Source organism: Aethina tumida, chromosome 3 (assembly GCF_024364675.1).
Source record: "Aethina tumida isolate Nest 87 chromosome 3, icAetTumi1.1, whole genome shotgun sequence".
Taxonomy (NCBI): domain Eukaryota; kingdom Metazoa; phylum Arthropoda; class Insecta; order Coleoptera; family Nitidulidae; genus Aethina; species Aethina tumida.
In genome coordinates this window covers 28206345-28226521 of record NC_065437.1, presented here as the reverse complement: position 1 = coordinate 28226521, position 20177 = coordinate 28206345, and the positions used below count along the sequence as shown (strand labels likewise).

The 20177-nt window shown below is 31.6% G+C and overlaps 2 protein-coding genes across 5 annotated transcripts; both read right to left on the bottom strand.

Annotated features, from left to right (window-relative positions):
* Nucleotides 1-1588: 1588 nt before the first annotated feature.
* On the bottom strand, nucleotides 1589-10637 carry LOC109596636 (centrosomal protein of 290 kDa). 2 transcript variants are annotated; one of them, XM_020012207.2, is made up of 20 exons: nucleotides 10432-10637; nucleotides 10253-10373; nucleotides 10048-10197; nucleotides 9857-9996; nucleotides 9631-9796; nucleotides 9408-9576; nucleotides 9163-9357; nucleotides 7949-8425; nucleotides 7385-7717; nucleotides 7181-7303; nucleotides 5223-7127; nucleotides 4983-5161; nucleotides 4641-4827; nucleotides 4213-4292; nucleotides 3954-4155; nucleotides 2797-2897; nucleotides 2583-2733; nucleotides 2191-2528; nucleotides 1931-1972; nucleotides 1701-1838 (listed from the first exon to the last, which is right to left on the bottom strand). In XM_020012207.2, exons 1-19 carry the CDS (start codon nucleotides 10460-10462, stop codon nucleotides 1936-1938), a joined length of 5085 nt encoding a protein of 1694 aa, XP_019867766.2. In that variant the 5' UTR covers nucleotides 10463-10637; the 3' UTR covers nucleotides 1701-1838; nucleotides 1931-1935. The 2 variants fall into 2 exon arrangements, with proteins under 2 accessions (XP_019867765.2, XP_019867766.2); XM_020012206.2 differs by lacking the exon at nucleotides 1931-1972 and having other exon boundaries at nucleotides 1589-1838; nucleotides 10432-10636.
* A 1489-nt stretch (nucleotides 10638-12126) lies between these two features.
* Nucleotides 12127-19605, bottom strand: LOC109596637 (protein obstructor-E). Of its 3 annotated transcripts, none has more exons than XM_020012211.2 (5): nucleotides 19467-19605; nucleotides 16235-16444; nucleotides 15943-16131; nucleotides 14702-14912; nucleotides 12127-12520 (listed from the first exon to the last, which is right to left on the bottom strand). In XM_020012211.2, exons 1-5 carry the CDS (start codon nucleotides 19513-19515, stop codon nucleotides 12466-12468), a joined length of 714 nt encoding a protein of 237 aa, XP_019867770.1. In that variant the 5' UTR covers nucleotides 19516-19605; the 3' UTR covers nucleotides 12127-12465. The 3 variants fall into 3 exon arrangements, with proteins under 3 accessions (XP_019867770.1, XP_019867767.1, XP_019867768.1); XM_020012208.2 differs by lacking the exon at nucleotides 12127-12520 and adding an exon at nucleotides 13366-13831; XM_020012209.2 differs by lacking the exon at nucleotides 12127-12520 and adding an exon at nucleotides 13366-13831 and having other exon boundaries at nucleotides 14702-14903.
* Nucleotides 19606-20177: the final 572 nt, after the last annotated feature.

Below are 20177 nucleotides of genomic sequence, written 5' to 3'. Positions count from 1 at the left end.
TGTTTGAAGCATTAATTCTCTCTTTCTTTTATACCATTTGGAACAACATAGCGAATAATGACGGTCATCTGATCTACATGAGATATATCAAGTGTTGAATCAATAATTAGAGAGATCTTTCGATCTAATATAAATAAATTCATTACATATTGTAGACGACAAATAGTTTATAGTACCGGTGCCGCAGTTTGCATATTTTTTCACGTGTTCCCGCAAAAATGGATCGAACTCGGATAAACATTCCAAAGCACATATATAATTATTATTATTTTCACTAAAAATACTTCAATTTTACCACGAAACGCTAAAGAGTATGAAGAAATAAATTTGATTGTAGCTACCACACATTTTTGTACTTCCTGCCAATATTTTTTCATTAGTTCACTGTCAATACGTTCTTTAATTTTAGATCTTGTTATAAAAATGAAAATGGAGTTAATATGGTCACTGCAGTTTTCATGCTCTGACAACTTTTTGTGTACATTTTTCCAATCATTAGCGTTGTTTGTTTGGAAAATAATTTACAGACGTAACAGTACAATAAGTTGTTGGTTTCAGTATAGACCTCTTTTAATTTTTTCCTGATATTAATTGTTCTGAAGAAGGAGGCAATAGTTAATTTTCTTGTGATTTGTTTTGACCCTTCGTTGCATCGAATAGGTGATTGCAAAGAACCATTGATTTTGGTGGATTTTTTATACAATATTCTCGCATGGCGTCTGTTAAGTATTCTGGCCATAAAGCAATATCGTTTAAAAGACTCTTAGTTGCATCATGACTTTGAGATGATTTTAAATTTATATTTTCTCCCTTTACTTCATCTTCACAAACGAAATTGCTTGGTTTTTCCTGCTACCCTTTTTGCAGAATAGGTTCACAAATGATGTTTCTGGAGTTTGAGCAGGTGAAATTTGTGAAAATAATGACGATTGATGTAATTGTTTTCCATCTATAGTTAAAAATTTGTCCAATGATCTTTTCATTTGTTTTGCCACTTTATCTCGATCTGCTTTTCGTTTTCTTTTTTCATATCCACTTAAATATTTATAGGAACTCGTTTTAAAGACCACATACAAAAAAGAAAGAAGAAAATGATCTTCAATTAAATTTATTTTTACTCAATATCACAGTCACAAACTTACTTAAAACATCTAAATTTGACGGTGTAAATTGTAGAAAATAAAGTTTTATTTAAATTGTTAAAGATGATGAGTGACTTGATGTAATAATATAGTTAGATGATGTGACCATAAATAAAGTAATATAATATACATGATGATACCAAACTTTCAAATAATAAAACTACACTTTGAATTTAAAATAAAATTTATTTCTAGGTATAACACAAAACAACAAATAAATACATGTTTATATAGAGAAATAAATTATATACTCTTAAAAACTTTAATATGTAATAAATTTAAATTAACAATTTTCGTAGTAAGCTAAAATTCTAAGCTTACTCAAACAAATTAGTAGTAACATGTATAAACATATATTAAACATATCATAAGTTCTACAGGTAATTATTCTTATAAGAAGAAATAAGAAAACCTATTAGTAGTTAATAAGAAATGACACACTAGTATATTCTTAATCTATCATATATTAGAAACAAAAATGTTTTAAGTAAATATCAGACAATGATATCAGAAAATACATGTGTTTAAAATGGTGGTGGACCGTCGTTCGATTTTTCAATTAAAAAGTCCAATGGGCACTCCTCTCCATCCAGTGAGAGCAATCTGCAATGCAAGTGTGCCATTGTTCCCAAGAAGAACAATATTGCGGATACAGTCAGTATAATACCGATGGTAAATAAAAGATTGGGACCAAGACTAAAAGGAATAATAAATATCAATATCCATAATATATATTCATTGATATTGAATTAAATTTAATATTTAAACAATGTTTTGTCTTTACTCACTTTGGTTACAAGATGTGACATATGTGACCAGTGGAATGTTTCCTAAACATTTAAAACCATTGTAAAAAATATCGCAAAAAAACAGGCGACAATAATTAAAAAAAAAACATTGTTTAAATACACGATCGAGTGAAGTAAATAAATAACACTGATCCCCCACTGGTAGTTTAATTCTTGCCACCTGTTAGTGTTAGTGTTAGTTCTTAAAACAGCAACAAGACAACGACTATTTAAAAGTTCGCTTTTGCATTTCCACTCACTTAAGCACAGCTACAGCATTCTGTGGCCTGGTCGGAGGGACGGTTTGTCCCGATTCTCGATTCCTGTTCTTCTCAGCAGCATCCGTGTACGAGGGCGATGTCGATAGTTTTCCGTTGTCGCCATGGTCGACGGACTCCTGCCTCAGCATCGCCGCATAATTCGTCACCAAGTCCCAGCATTTCATCATACGCTGTTCGTAGCTGATGACCCCGTATCTGGCGGCGGCCACCAGCGCCCGCTCCGTGGAAGTTCGCAAGTCTCTTATCGCGATAAATACCGGCTTCGTAGTGTCCGCGCCGCAGATACATCGGCGATCTTTCAGTAGCATGTCGCCCACCTAAAAATTAGAATATTTATGTGCCAATAAATTAACAATTTGACGTTATTATACCTCTTTCAGTAAGCCAATCAGTGTCTTGTTTAACAGTATGCACTCCTCCCTCTGCCTTTCGCGTCTCTCTTCGAAATCTTTTGCATCTATGGTTAGTTGCATCACCAATGTTGCGAACATTTTCTCTAATTCCTCTTTCGACCTCTTGCATCTAATGATAATAAAATTATCTTAAATTATGATTGAAAATTAACAAAAATGTAGAACAGCTTACAGTTCACTGGTTTCATGGAGACCCAAGTTTTCCAAGAAGGAATCTGTCATATTTGGAAAAGGTTGTTGTAAGTCTTCAATTAAGTGTTCATACTCAAAGCTCTGAAACCAGTAAATACCAACAAAAATGAGGCGATGAAATGACAATAGTTGCTACCAGAAAAAGTAATTAACATTTTTAACGTTTAACTTTTGTTCAACAAAATAATCACCAATCACATTCTACAAGCAAACTCATGTCATGAGAAACTTGGGTTTGAATAAATGATAAATCTTAGTTTTTAAATCTTCAGTATTAAACATTTTTTAGGTAAAAAATTGGAGTGACAAAAATAAATAATGATGACATGTATAATTATCTGGATTTAATGATGAATGTACTTTCCATAAACATTTGAAGTTTTCTTTGAATCTCTCTTCTATATGTGATCTTATCTTGTAAAAAAAAGAAGGCGTTTTCTATAGTCTAAAGAAACTTGTCCTTGAGTAAATTTTTCATAAACTTGACCAAATGGAAAACATTAAAAGCTTTTATTAGAAAGTTACTATATAAAATACCTTGAGCAGTCCAATATACAGCCATCAAAATCTTTGTTAGGATGACTTTTTTACAAGGTTTACCAACTTCAATCCATCTTCCAGACCGACGAAGAGGCACATTGTGTGCAATTAGTTAATTGGCAATTGTGAAACGCATAATTATGTTATCCCTACTTTTTGTATGGAATCCATTTTTTTATGAAATTCATTGCGGTTGATAACGATTAATTCATTGAGGTTTAATAATTAATCTATTTCCAAACGGATTCTTAGATGATTTTGTACAAGATATTACTTAATTTCTTTGTTAGTGTAGGTTCCAGGACGATCTTGACAATACATTTGTACATGCCATTTTTAAACCCATGAAACTAATTTTGTGCAATTTTTACACTTCAGATACTCCTGAGTTTATTTTGAATAAAGCAAATGTGCACAAATTGAATACGCTATTTTTAAATCAAAAGAATACTTTAAATATAATATAGATGTAAAATAAATAGTACAGTTCGAAACTTTCAAATAATATATACATTTATAATAATATAACACAAAACTGTAAATTACTTTTTCCAGTATCTAATATATGCTTTACTATAAATGTGTGTAATACTTTACCTGCATGTGCAGTAAATCCTTATTTGGTGGTGAAATTTTATCTTCATAAGAAGAAATTAAGAGCCAATTTTTTCCATGGCTATCAGGACTTTCTAGAGACGACGCAATATCAAGAGATGGACTATCGGGACTAACGGGCTGCTGGGCGGTGGTCATTAAACGAGTAGGACGAAGTGTATACTTTTTGCCCAAATCCGATTTCCTATTTCGTTCAAAAATAATTAATAAGTATTAACATAAATTACAAATATTAACTTACGATTGAAGGTTAGGTAGTTCATCTACATCCTCATTTTCGACTTCTAGAATTGGTTCCATCTCTTTTTCGAATTGGACAGTCTAAAATATAATATAATTTAGTTACAGATTCTAAAAATATCTTGCACAAATAATTTCTTTAAAAAAATAGAAGCTGACACATAAAGACGTCATGAAAACAAATACACAATCTAATATACAGAGCCACCTAAACTGCACATACTAAGTTTTAGTGAAATACACAAAAACTTATATTTTTCTGTGCAAAAGGTAACTATGTAATATTTGCCTGAGATACAATTATTTAAAAATAAAAAATGTTTTTAAAAAATTCATAGTTTTCCCCGATTGTCTAAAAAATGATAAAAATCATAACAAAGGTATATAACACTGAACTGTCCCATATACAAGTAAAACTTATCTACTTACAACAATATCCAAAACTACTGTCGCCTTTTTAATAAGGATGCCAAACTTGTAAAGATGTTCTTCAATGTGGGAGCAAAATGATACCTCTTCGTCTTCCTTAGCATCGAAGACTTGACGGAATTCATTATTATATGCGAACAATTCTTGACATTTCCCCCTCAGGACACTAATAATTTTATTGATAGCCCTAAATGAAATCAAAAGAAATTTATATCTATATCTATATGAACATAATACATTACATGATTTGACTGTTTAAAATAAAAAATAAAATAGTAGTCATTATCTATGACTTGTATCCATAGTTTTAATAAAAATGCAATTAATATTAGGTCCATATACCTTTCAAATTGTTCATATGTTGAAGACAAGGCTGAAGTTCTGCTATTTAACAGTTCATTGGTTTGATGGTATTTCTCCACAGTTTTCTCCGAAATGTCCAATGATTTCTCTGCGTTTTCTAATAACGTTTCGATGTGCTTCAGTTTTTCTTGATTAAGTTGTAGAGCTGACTTTTCAGACTATAAACATGAATTTATGTTTTAAATGTCACTGGAAAATTAATATATAAACAAATATTACCTTTAAACTTTTCTGAACTTCATCTAAAGAACAAGTCAGTTCGTATATTTTGTCGTGGCAATTGGACACCTCCTCTTCAAGATTGTGTGTGTGGGTCGTCATCGCTGCATTTTCTTCACACACTTTCGAATAGGATTGTTTCACGGTCGACATTTCGTTATGTAATTTATCCATGTTGATTTTTACCAAACTCAAATTCATATTGTGAGATATATTTAACGACTCCACTTGCTTCTCGTATGCTTCAATTTTTTCTTGGTACATCCGAACTTCTTTAACGTTTTCAGCTTTTACTACCTCTAGTTGTTTCATTTGCTGTTCTAATTTTGAAATGTGACTGAATTTTAACAAGTTCAATTCAGCTTCACGTTCCTGTAACTGAACGATTTCCTCTTTATACTTGTTGATTTGTTGTTCATAATTAGAAACTTGTTGTTTTAATATATGTAACATGGAATCATATTCAGCTTCTTTGGATTTTGACAATTGTACAGTTGTTTCAGCCTCAGAAATTTGCTGCTTTAATTGGCGTATCGTAGCATTATATTCAGTTTCTTTAATTTTAGAAGACTGTACCGTTACTTCTGCATCAGATATTTTTTGCTTTAATTGACTTATCATAGAATTATATTCGGTTTCTTTTGCTTTGAACGACTCTAGCATTGCTTCCACATCTCTTAAAGTTTTAGTTGTGGAACACAGTTCTTCTTCTTTTTGCTTTAGTTTTGCTTCTTTTGTTTGTAAAAGGTTCTCGCTCTTTTCTAGACGTAATTCCAAATTGCTAATCCTTGCTTGTTGCTTGCCAAAACTACCAGATTTGTGTGTATTATTTTCACTTCTATTTCTAAGTGGATTGCATGTTACTTCAGTGAAGATAGGTTTAACTGTTTCTATTTGTTTCGCCGCTTTTAGGTTTTCCGTTTCTTTAAGGCTGTCTTGATATTGGGCCATCAATAATTTTGACAACTTGGCCACTTTTTCACTAGGAGTTCCGCTGATGGTGTCATTTCCTTTATAGAATTTGAGCAATATTGAAATGGCTTCATTTAAACATTGATCTTCTTGTTTTATTAATGTGTTGATTAAATTTTCAAGTCTAACAAATCTATTTTGAAGGGAATTTTCGGTTTCTTTGGAGGATTGTGATAAGTTATCTATTAAGTGATCCACAATTTTGTTGTTCTCATTCATTTCATCTTCCATCAAAATAATTTTTTTATGATATTCCTCATTTTTCTCTTGGGCTTTCAATAATAAATCATTAATATGTTTGTTTTCTGCTTTCTGAGTGTTTAATTGTGATTCTAAAGAAGCAATAAAGTTTCTATTCTCTTCAATCTTATGATTTTGTTTGTTTATTTCATTATTTTTAGCACAAAGTTGCTGTTGAGCTTTTAACAACATCTCAGTAGTATTTTTGTGTTCTTCCTTTAGTGTCATTAATCGTGAATTAATATCCGCAATACTTGTAACTTCCATCTGATCTTTCAATTTGTCCATTATACTGTTCTTTTTACGAATTTCTTCTTGAGCTTTGACTAATAAATTACTAGTATGTTCAAATTTTGTTTCTAAAGTCTGTAGTTTTAAATTTAATTCTTTAATAAGGTCAATGTCTTCCTTAAGATTCTGTTTTTTAAGATTTAACTGTTTAATAACCTCTTCTTGATTCTTTATAGTGAGTTCCTTGGAGGATAATTGTTCCTTTAGATCACACACTATACTTTCCAAACACTTTGTAGACTCTTCATATTTTTCTTTCACAGTTTTGGTTTGTTCATCTACATATTTTGAAATTATTTTTTGGTGTTCATTCTCTATATCCTTCATTTGTTGGAAAAGACCATTTTTTATAATAGCACAGTTTTTGTGATCTGAAGCCAAACTAGCAACTGCATCTTCACTCTGAAATACTATGATTAGTTCTTGGATTTAGTGAAAAAATATTTCACGATTACCTTTTTTAGGGATATTTCCAGTATATCTTTCATCTCCTGTAATTCCTCAACGATTTTATCCTTTTTTTCAAGGTGAAGTTGTAAATCTTTAATAATTTGCAGGAATTTTCTGATTTTTGGATTCTAAAAAATATATATGATATAATCAACATATTTTTCATATTGATAATATTATTCAATTATTAGATCAATCAAGTAACATACCTCATCATCAGAACATAAATTCAAACCTTCCAAACTAAAGGTAGATTCATCTCTTTCAGGCTCTTCATACATAGAACCGTAGAATTCCGCCGCAGTCTTACAGCCTTCGCCTTCCAGGTCCAAAATATGCACTCGTAGATTGTCATTTTCAATTTCCAAATTGTTTAGTTTCTCTTTAATGGATTCCTGCTCCATTTTTAGATTATATATTTCTTCTTCATACTGCCTGATCTTCTCTGGACAATCGTCATGTTCTTTAAGTTGTTCTCTTAAATTTTCGATAAGTTGTTCGTTAATTATCGTGCCAGATTTTCCGTCAACTTCAACATTGGCCTGTGAAAAAGAAAATTATGACAAACATTTCGCATTTCTGTAAAAAAAACGGCACATCTAACACCTTTTTACATGACTTCGCTAACAACGCTACTGCAGATTTCACAATACAATCTATTAAACATCTTGTGAATTTACGTGGCCTGTGGTAACGTCATAACTTCGTAGGTTAATAGAATACTATCAGTTAAACAGAAAGAAATGATTTAATATTAGATTCAATACAATTACCTCTTCTAATTCAGCTTGCAAAGAATGCCGCTTATTAAACAACGGAGTTAAGAGTCTCATTTTGTTGTTGAAAATCGTGAATGAATCGTCGCTGGCATTGGAGTCGTCCAAACCCGAAAACGACGTCGAAGGAGACGTCGCATTAAGATCAGGCAATTCCGGCATGAATTTGGACTCCGCTTTGAAGCCGCTGCCGATGTCCTGGACGCTCGCGCTCCTGGTCAGCACAAGTCTGTGCAGACTCATCGCCTCCGGTCTGTTTTCGGACGGTCTCGGCTTCCACAAGTGTGTGGGCGGCGGCGTCGAGATCGACGCGTACGATGAGGATAACACGTCGCACGACCTATAGGAATGGGCGAATCGTTCTTGATTGGAGGCCAAGATGCTCTTGAATACGTAGCTCGGAGATCCGTAGCGCGGCATGACCTTCTCGTCACGCAGCACCTTTTCCATCGCGTCCTTTTGCCTTTGCAGTTGCTGAAGAACGTGGTTATTATTATGGGGTTCAAATTAAATGCTTCAATTATTTTAAACTTCTTAACCGAAGTTTTTGTAGATTACTAGACTGTCTGGTATATTTTTAGTCTATTACTTTATATTATTCTTTACCTAAATCAATTGTAGCAAGGTTTTTTATTATTATGAGATGCAAAATAAATAAATTACTTCAAAATAGTGTGAAGAACTATCCAGTTATTATTAAAGTCGCTTGCAAACTATTCAAATTTTTCGGTAGATACACCTTGTCACTAGTTTTTTAATTACAACTCTTTTGACATAAGCAGGGGCATGTTAAATTAATCAAAATAAAACATTCAAAGCATACAACCATTAATTGATGATACCATCATTTAATAGTTCAAAATATTAATAATATGAATATAAATAATTTATTTTAACTTAATTTTAACCATTTTATTTGAACAATACCAATAACACGAACACTAAAAGCTATGTTGACAAAAAAGTTATAAGTAAAATATTTGAATAAATTCTAATGGTATTGGGTGTATTTATTTATTAATTATTCCATGATTCTCAACATCAGTTCAAATGTTAAATGCGACTATCAAATTTCTTACTATGAACCACATTTAGAGGCTAACACGTTATATAAACGCTTTTATGGTAATTTAGTTTTAATTGTAGATGATAAGAAATTTATAATTTTTAACATCAAATTATATAAAACAAAAAATACAAAAGTTTATTACCTCATTCTCACACTTAATATAATCAATTATATCTCTGCACTGGTTCAGTTGATTGTTAAAGGACATATTTCTTTGTACCAGGTCCTCTATTTCACTATCCTTAAGTTCCATCTCCATTTTTAAATCCAGTAGTTTCTTTTTAGTAATTTGTTCATTCTTACAAGATTCATCATATTTTTTCTTATACTGATTAATCTAATAACATAACAATATTAGCCAATTATTAAAATATAATTTATATGTACCTTTAGTTCTAGCTCATCAATTGAATTCTGAAGTTTGTCTTTATCTTTTTCAGCAGAATTATTCTTCTTAATCAAATCATCAATTTTTTTCCTATAAGTATTAATGTCTTCTTTCAATTCGTCAATTTCTTTTATACGAATATGTAATTTTTCATTTTGTAACTGTTCACTATAAATATGATTTAATTATGTCAATGTTAAAAAATTTTAATTATAAATTTACGCTTGAATCCTTTTATTAGCCCTGTTGAGATCTATTTGGAGCAGTTCATTTTGATCCTCAAAATTGGTCAATTGGATCTTCATCATGTCCATTTCAGCTTTACCCTTATTAATTTCATGTTGAAGCATTTTAATTCTTTCCTCGAATAAACTTACATCAGCTGGTGCTAAATGCAAATGAATATGTTAAGGGTTACTTGTTTTAAAAAATGTTTCTCAAATATTACCTGGTTTATTTGAGCCTAAGCTGTACGTGGAGACATTGGAGAAATTAAGAAAATCTGAATTGTTAAGTAATTTTTGCCCAAAACTAGTTCTGGGTGTTGACTGATTGAGTGGTAGATGTTGATTAGAAAAGTCCATTTGACTGAAATTTGGAAAATTTGTAATGTATTACATGCATGTGTGTGTTGTTTACCTGGGTGATCGATTAAACTCATCATCCATATTGTCACTAGCATTGATCAACAATGCCCAATCATTCATAACATCAAAAAAAAACTTGCTTGTTACACACACATCTTCATTGTTAGGATCAAGATTGTTTCTTAAACAATTCAAGGCATCCCTTAAAATAAAAACGTATTCAATTTTTGAGGCACTTAAATAAATTAAGAACTTACGGTTCTGGTATGTAAGGTTTAATAAAATTTATTAACTGTGAAACTTTAACGGAATCTGTCCCTTCCGGATCACAAGCTGAGTAAATCCTTTTCATGACAATAAATATGTCTTTCATAAAATCTGAAAATAATTTGTTATATACATACTGTATTTCAAGAAAACCGCTCGTTAAACTCACCCGATTTTCCATCATTTTTTTCAGCATCCATTTTGATTTGAAATATAGATGAACCTTATCACATTCGACAATACATTTAAATTACAATAAACATGTAAGCACAACTTCACAAAGTCAACATAATTTTTAAATCACAATTGACATACATCTGAAGTTTCCCACCATTAGAACGTTGGTTTGGGAGAGCGGTTCAAACTACAACACGTGTAAAAGAAAAACAAGCAGACTTCATTTAATAAAAACTTATCTTGTTGACTTGCAAAAACCGTGATTGGGCATATATACTGACTAAATTAAAGTAATTTTATTTATGTATATGTCGTGTTCCCAGACTAAACATTCACGCGTGACATATTCTTTGACAGATTTTTTTTTGATATACTAAATATAAATTTAACATATATATTTTTATGTATTTGACATATTTTGTTAATTATTAGCCTTCTGGATATTGTAAACATTTTTTTTTATTAATTTGCCAAACTATATAAAGTTAATTTTATTTTTGATTTTATTTTAAGTAGGAAATAGTGAAATAAAAATTATGAGGAGAATATTTTAAATGTTAAACTACACATTTACTTTTTATCCGGATATTTATTATTAATACACACCTAAAGTTATGCAGCCTAGATTACTACTATGTGTTTTAACTATTAGCCCGGGGAGTCCCCCGCGTAGGAGATTCAAAATTCGCAATCTAGATATTTGTTTATTTCAGCAGGAATTCTTAAAGACTTTATTGGGTTGGGCAAAAAGAAGTACATTATAACTGTAGCGATATTTTTTAAAGTATGGATCTAACAATTTCTGATTTATGCTCATTGTTAAGGTGACATTTCGCAGTAAACAAAATGGATATAAATGCAAGTCAGCGTGAATGCTACTTATGGTCCCGATACTGTAATAGCTAATTGAGCACAATTTTGGTTTCGTCAATTTCTGTTCAAGTACTATTGATATTAAAGATGCCACCCGAACAGTAAGACCCGTCGTCGAAAATGTCAATAATTTTTGGTGACTGAGGATAAGGAATGGGTCACATATCACAGTAATATTTGAAAACTATCATGGTTAAAGTGCAGTGAAGCACCTCTGATGGTGGCCAAAGTAGAACTAACGGTCAGGAATGTACTGCTGTGCATTTGGTAGAACTGAAAAGGAATCATTTATTATGAGTTGCTTCGATATGGCAACACTAAATTCGGATTTCTACTATCAACAACTGGACCGTTTGAAGCTAGCGATTGACTAAGTCAGGCCACATACACCTATAGTGACTCGCCAAAAATTCCAGGAGCTTGGTTGGGACGTTTTGATACATCCACCATATTGTCCGGGCCTGGCACCAAGCGATTACCATATTTTTCTTGCTTTACAAAAGATTTTTAGTGATAAGAAATTGACATTTAGAGAAGATTGAGAAAATAGGGACCAAGATTTCTGAGGGAGGCAATATGAAGCTAATTTTAAAATGGTTACAAATTATATAACAAAACCGGACACATATCAGACAGTCCGAAACATAATAAATAAAGTTCACGTAAAAATAATGTATTTTTTCTCTTTAACCTAATATAAACGTCCAAATATACAGTTAAAAGTCATAAATTATTTTTATTTATGCGTTTAATTGAAATGTATTTGAATAAAGTTAAATTTAATATAGTATCTGGTATAAATAAAATTCACATAGTCACTTAATACGTTTAATACTAAAATGTACTTTTAACATTGACCATTTTAAAAACATTATTATTATATTATTATAATACGTTTGTATTGCACATAAATAACTTGATTACTTAAACCTATTTTAAATAAAAATTAATTTAAGTATACAGTATAGTTAAATATCTACCACTAAAACAACAAAAAACAAGAAACAACCTACTTAAGTACGTTAACTACCTAAATTTAAATACTGGATGAATTTACGCACTAACCATAAAAATTAATGACTAAATTTGCGATGAGGTTCGTGACTTGAATTTTATGAGTCTGTACAATAATTTACAATTGCTGTGTTGTTGTTTAGTATCCAAGCTTCTTGAGTGCCTTTAGGTCCACATCTTTGTAGTAGTCCTCGCTAAAATAAATTTATTTTATATTTGGAACATTAAACGGAATGTAATGTACTACTTGAAGTTAACTGTAGATTTGTTTTAGAGTTTTTCACAATACAGATTTTATAAACTTAATTTTGATGTTCAGTTTTATTGTTAAAATTCATATTAGTCATGATTATCTAATTACAAATAATTAGATGTATTACAATTTTTCGGTTACTGATTAATTATTAATATTTGAATGATTGCTGAGATATAAAATCAGAGAATTGTATTTTAAACATCTTAATGACATAAACCTTAATTTAGTTCACCTTTTAATTTTTTGTATAGTTGGAAACATAATCATTATTTATTTGTATGAAATAAAGGTCGTATTGAATCCTTCACCAACTTATGTTATTTAATTACAGTACTTATATTTTGCTGTGATCACGACTACATCTTTGTTACAGACATTTATTCTAATCAAGAGAATAAAAAATGTGTATTGGGATAAAAAGTACTTACCTTCTCTAAAATAATTATACAGAATAGTTATATCTATTTAATACATACATATGTACATTTTATTTTATTTTTATGTAATTTAGTTACATTTTTATCTCATTAGTTTTGTTAGAGGGTGCAACCAGATGGATATAGTACATTAAGTAAAATTTGTTCTTTTTTAAGTACCGTAAATTTGTAGAGTATTAATATTTAGTGAAAGTACACAAAACTCAAGTGAAACATGAATTACATTCACATGAACCTCAAACCAAAAGGGCATGTACACACAGAAATAGCTGTGCTTAACAGACCAAATCCAAAGAAGTAAGTGAGTTAGGAGAAGGACAGTAGTTGGGGAATTAAAACCATCATGTACAAAAAGATCTTTTTATTTATTAAAAATCATAGTAAAATGATTTGTACCGTGTAAAAAAAAACATGTCTCTCGATGAGACTATCGCATTCTTCATAATTTCCTTCTTTTAAATTAAACTATTAGTTAACACGGCGGAGTGTCAAACAGATCAAGAACTATGGGCCCGAGACAATTCACTAAATTAAAATCTATCTAATTAATTAAATAATTATACATAGCGGGGGATAGCGGTCAACCGCGTGACGCTCCGCCTCAGGCGTTTCAGGGGTGGGTAACGGGGGGTTTTATTCGGGGGACGGGTACGGCTTAATTGCCGGCCGCTTCGGGGGCGGACCGCGATGCGGGAGCAGGTCTGGGCTTGCTTTTGCCTGGAGCGGCCCTGGTGGCACCGCTGGATTGGAGTCCGGCCAACAATTCACTCTTGCGGATGCTCTTCAAGTCCAAGTCACCGTAGTAGTCCTCGCTGTGAGAGTTCACATTTTTTAAGTGTTTGGATTTTTATTTGTTTCTTTTTAGAGAGGAGGTGGAGCATATTGAAATGGAAACGACCAGATTTTAGAGACAGGTTGGATAGACACAATGGTGTAATAAGGGTTTAATTTGGAGTGTTCATTTCACTGACTGTTTCAAATGGGCAATACATATTTTCATGTGTGCTGAACGAGAAATAGTAATTCCAATCATGCAAGTGTCAATGTTTTGAGTTTTTAATTGATACTGAAGATCTTTCAAATAACATGCGAGATAAACAGAATTCGAAATGTTAATCACAAAACATTTTACGTAATACCTGTCTCAATGTTTGAAATAAACTAATTGACCGATAATTTAGAATGTTGTACATGATTACCCAACTTATAAACGTACTTATATAATATCTTTATGTCGTTACACCGACAAATCAACTTTTCATGTATGACATTTCCAAAAGCTAAAATGTTACAATCAAGCTGGAAACTATTACGATCCAATAGACTATTCAATAAACCAGTCGTTGGTCATGAAATTGTTTTTTAATCTTTGTTTTATATTAGTTTTGGATCAGTAAATATGTGGGATATGTTAAGGAAGTGGAGACTTAATTGTGCGTGGAATGTACAAGAAAATAAAGCCAAGTAGAAAGTGAACGAAAGGTGTGTTGGTTTAGAGTGAAAATTAGTGAGAGAGGTGTAAGTACTGAAGGGTAGAATATGTACAGTTTCAAAAGTTTCGAAACAAGTTAAGCAGAAAAAGTATGGTATACTGAACAAATAAATGAAGTAAAATAATTCAGTTGCACCTTGAACTTTTCCAACTTAAAACAACATCCACATAAAAAATAACAATAACTTACCATCCGGGTACATCTTCTGGGTCTTCACAGTTGCCAGTACCGTCAGCATCACCGATTTTAAATACAGTACCGATTGGGCAACCGTATTCACGGGCAACACCTTCCAAACAGATGAAGTATTTACGGCAATCATCTGGATGAGCGTGTCTGGAGAATGATCCAGAGTTGCTTACTTCACCAGGAGCGGGGCATGAGAATCCTCCTGCAACTTCTAATGTTTATATCCGGTTAGTTCAAACGTTAGTGCCCTTTACCAGGATTAATCACATCATCTACTGGGGAACCGATATCCACAGTTAACAAACACAAATATAAAAAGCTATCGTTTATTGGAACAACTTTTAAATGTTTTATTAATAAATTTGGTCTGTTTTTAAACATTAATTAATGCTCCTTTTGCCAACTTTTATAGTGCTAGTACCTAGGAGTCTTTAACATGTAAAGCTAGTGCATTTAGTTCATTATTGCTCTCCAAAAAGGAATCGTTAAAGAATAACAAAATATTCATAAACATAATTTGTGTGCCAATTGTTCTATTTATGATTTTATGATATTTGACATTGGAATTTGGTTTTTTAATTGCAAATTCAAAAACGATTCTTACAAATATTAAATTCTACTCTACAATGAATAAAATGAATTGTTTTAAATCAAAAGTTCTCTTTAAACAGAATTTCTAAAATGCTTTCAAAATGTGTATGGTGAAAATTAAAGAGTACTTTTTGTTTTGTTACATAATGTCATTTGAGAACATGATTGGTTTTATCCATGATTAATTGTCTCTGTATGGTTAGAAAATGATAATTAGTATTTATGAAATTGAATTGCAACGGGTTTAGCAACCATTGTTCTGAAGTTGCAATGGGAGATTCTATGTACCAATTAAATTTCAGATCGTAAATATAAATAGATTCTGCATAGTTGCTTATGCAAGAAAATTGAGATCCAGGACTGTGGGTGAAATCACACCAGATGAACACTTTCGATTACGATTTTTCTTGTTGCAAAATTTATGTGCAACAGTAAATTATTTATTGGTATTAACCGCCACAGTCGGGAATTCCAATTTGAATGATGATTGATTGACGGGCTTTTGTCTTTGACTTTTTCTCTTCGATGTCGATACATAAAATCTCATGATTTATGCCTGCATCCCATAAATGTTGATTTATGGCCACCATCCGACACCAGGGCCGGTGTAAATAATGAAGCAATGGACGGTTAATATTGACAATACTGACCTTCGTTCTTGCATTCTGGCACTTGGTCGGCCCACATGCAAACGCGGGCTTCTCTGTCGTAGGCAAGACCGGGGGAACATTGGTATCTGGAGGCTTCGCCGTTCCAGCAGTTCCAGAAGACGTCGCATTTGGTTTCGTCGGGGAAGATACCGTACAAACGCTCACAGTGGGAGGTAGAGATTGGGGGTTCTAGAAATCGTTGTTATTAATGATGCATTCATTTACTCCGTTTTAAATACATTAAGAGATAATTAAGAAAAATATGAAGGAAGGGATTAAAGAAATTACTCACCTAATTGTGTTCTGTCTCCACAGTCTACGTTGTGGATGTAATCACAGTTTTCAGTCAAGAATTTTGGATCACTGGCATCGAAAGCTAAACCGTTTCCACAGGTTTTCAATTCAGCTACATTGTTATCACATTTCCAGTATTTGTCGCATGAACTGTGATGTGGGTAGAATCCAAAATCATCTGGACATTTGAAGTTTTCCTGTCCAAGGGCTGCAAAATTGCAACGATATAATTAATCATAAAATCAACAATAATTGTTGCATGTTATCTGGTTGGCCCACAAAAATGTAATTCACGTGTATATCGTTAATCTATTGACACATTTTTATCACGATTTAATCGCTTCAGAAGTAATCTTGTACGCTCTATTAAACTTCAATTATCGTGCTAATGTAAATAATTAATTCGTAACGCTTTTTAGCAATCTTCTTGCTTGGAAATTCTTCCATCGTTGAATATCCGAGTTTCGTAATTTATCCGTTCAATTAAATGATGCACTTCCACAGTTAACTGTGGAAGATAAGTTTTGTTCCGTAATTAATCCGCTTGAATGAAACATTATGTAGTGATGTAACATTAATCCAGTCTTAAATATCATAATCGAATTACACCGAATCAAAGAAATCCAATAAACATGGGTGCGGTACAGCGGGGAGATTTGCATGGCTCGTACGCGTAGAAGGTGAAAGACCGCGATGTGGGACACTTTTCAAATTCGCTTTTATCGGAACCTGGTGAAACAGTTTTAAAGGAGAGAAAAAAAAAAAAATGGACTGCCCACCGGTCCCGAGGCGATGCAACTTCTTGACCATATTCCCTTTACGATTCACTTTCCATTTTTATTGTGGCCTTCGCGCCGGCTGCGTTTAAATGTCGAGAGGTTATGGAAAATGTCACAGCGCACATTTACCAGACGGACAATTTCCTTATGGGCGCTACCAGGAATTTCGTTTTAATTGGTATTGGGTAATTTCGCAAGTGATTTGTTTGATTTTTATTAAATCAGTATTGGCCAACGAATCCATCTATTTAAATAACGATTTTTTTGAATAAATTAATTCGTTTGATAGAATGCAACGTTAATAAATTCACAGATAATCCGAGTGGTAGCGGTTAAATCTTGTAACGAAATACACAGCCAAGGTTAAGGTCTTCCAATGCGGCCGATCAAGTTAATTAAGCTGCTATTATTAAAATTTAGAGGTGACCTGAAACTTTCTATCCTTTTTTTTTTGTTATTATTTATTTATAGAAGGTCATATTTTACACTAGCAAGCAAGGAATTCCAAAAAAAGGTAATTGATGTTAATTGGAAATATTTGTGGTGAGTTGCTGAAGAACTGGTATAAACGCTAAGGTTGGAGAAAGTGTTTTGTATTAATCGGATACTGTGAAATATTTATCACATTTGATTATGCAACGATTTCGAATTGTGTACACGGAGTGTTCTTTTATTTTGAGATAGAAGTTGATAATTCGATTAGAAACTATTTTATTTGCATATTTACGCAATTACGCAATTTATGGTTAAAAAATAAAACACAGAGTACACAGAGACCGATTATAAAAGTATTATTTACGTTCCAATAAGGTATGAATTTTAATTATGCTCTACCACAATCGTAACAACTTCAAAATATCTCTTATAATATTCAAAATTACATCATGCACTTTCACAACATTGGTGTTGGAACAGCTACATTTAGAAAAACAGGAACTTGGTCACTAGAAAAGTGATATAATATTACTTCGGGTAATTAATAAAATGTCCTACATAAAAAGGGCTTTCACATTTTTGCAATTCCTAAAACGTGTCAAAATCGAATGTTCTTGAGAAAATTCTTAATAATTGCATTTACAGATTTGGAGTTCCTGTTTTTTTAATAAAATTAACCTGCGTAGTAATTAACTTTGTATTGATTAGAACATTCCTTTATGGTGGCACTTGGTTTATTGCTTTCTCGATTGGAACAGCTCAAGGTTTGCAAGTGCAATTTTTTATATTATATTGAAATTTACTATTATACATATTTCCTGAATCATGAAAGGTCATTATCATGTTTCCGTTTCACGTTTAGATTCATCTTTAGATCAAGATATTTATTGAGGTTATTATAGATATATTTTTTTAAATTTTGTGGAGGAAGATAATTTTTTAGTATTCAACATTTAAAGATCTAGATGAGAAGTTATTGCTTCTTCTTTTTCTTATTTTTATTATTTTATAATTAGTTAATTTAAATTTTGAATTAAAGCTTTTCAAAAATTTGACTAGTGATAAAGATAAATATTATTAAAATTTTTCATTTAGGATAGGAAAAATAATGATTAGTGTTTTAAAATTAATTTTTTTTTTTAAATATTAGTACGAAATAAATAATTTTGATTTTTTGTCTAAACCAATGAGTGAAATTGAGTTATTTTAGTTTATTTTCATAATATTGAAAAATTTAAATAGAATACCATCAAAATTTTTGAGTGTTCAATTCAATAAATATTGAAAAAATATATAATTTAGTTAAAAAATATATAATTTAGTTAGTCACATCTGCAGGAATGAAGAAAAGAAGATATTAAACACAGATATTAATTTCAAACGATATTTTAATTACTTGTAAAGTGGCATTTCACCAAATATTAATAATGAATTTACGCCAGTAAGACATATAATTGGGAGTAAAAAAATAAGAAGTTAAAATTTAAAGTATAACATATGTCCGTAAGAAATCTCGGCATGAAAGTCACTTGAATCGATTTGTGTCACAATTGTTGCACCGGCTTAATGGAATTTTGCATTTCACATAACGAGATCTAGAAATTTTGCGAAAGTTATTCTCGACTGTGTCTTTGGCAAATGTGATTTTTAATTATGCAAAACAGAGACTGTCGCTAAAGACGCTTTTAAATTAATTAATCATCTGACACGGACATTAACATATGATAATGTACAAGGTTAAAAAGGATGTCACACATAAATTGATGGTGATGGTAAAATTTTCTGCAAATGAAATTACCGCAAAAGACTAAACAAAAACCATCCTTATTATCCTTGTACATTTAGGGACGTCAGAACTTTAAAAACTGAACGACATGTAACACTTCAAGTCCAAGGGCGTGCACAAATAAAAACCGAACACTTTTGTGGGGTCACAGTAACACAATATCTCGAGGGGGATGGATAAATCCGCCGTTGGTATTTGTGCGTTCCTGAAAAAGTGCACCGGGTACGTACCAGAGTAGGTGAGTGCACTTAGCACTAACAAACACGCGTAGCTCTTCATTTCTAGTAACACTGTAACACGACTACTGACCGAACTAGCGTGGTCCTCTTACTTTATACCTGCTGTATTTGCAAGACCCCCCGCCCATCGATTTTACTGATAACTCTTTCCTGGATCTCGGGCCGTCGATGCCAGTCTCGCACTTTTCGGCTTTCCAAACTACGGTCCTGCCTTCGAAAATCTACATTCTTGGCCTTCTGACTGCTTATGCACAAGTGCTATTGTCTTTATTTGAAGTGTGCTGGTCTCAAATGGATAGATCATTTTTTTCCTATTCATTTGTCTAAGAGGTGCAATGACGAATGGACTATTTAAATAATTAAAACCAGTTTTGTTATTTGAAGATGAATTATAAATTATTGAAATGAAATAGTTTTGTTCCAAAGAATCCTGCAAATTTTATGGTTATTTTTTAAGATTATTTTAAGGATTGATTCTATGAAATTCGTTAATTTAAAATTTTTAAATAAATTTCAGGTGCCAAAAATTGATAATTAAATTAAAAATACATAATTAGCAGTTAATATAAAATGTGCTAAATCATTACCATTATTATAAAACATTTTAAATTATAAATAAAAAATATGTATCAATAAATAAAGATTACATACAATGTAATGTTTAACATTTTTAAAATTTAAAAATTTATTAGCACATCTATG

Coding starts and splice junctions, on each gene's coding strand:
- LOC109596636 (XM_020012206.2), bottom strand. CDS start 10,462: ATGGATGCTGAAAAAAATGATGGAAAATCGG. Junction 9,797..9,856: donor CTTAGGCTCAAATAAACCAG/GTAATATTTGAG, acceptor ATTTGCATTTAG/CACCAGCTGATGTAAGTTTA. Junction 9,358..9,407: donor TTGATGAGCTAGAACTAAAG/GTACATATAAAT, acceptor TTATGTTATTAG/ATTAATCAGTATAAGAAAAA.
- LOC109596637 (XM_020012208.2), bottom strand. CDS start 19,515: ATGAAGAGCTACGCGTGTTTGTTAGTGCTAAGTGCACTCACCTACTCT. Junction 16,132..16,234: donor TGGAGACAGAACACAATTAG/GTGAGTAATTTC, acceptor AACGATTTCTAG/AACCCCCAATCTCTACCTCC. Junction 13,832..14,701: donor CCAGAAGATGTACCCGGATG/GTAAGTTATTGT, acceptor GAACTCTCACAG/CGAGGACTACTACGGTGACT.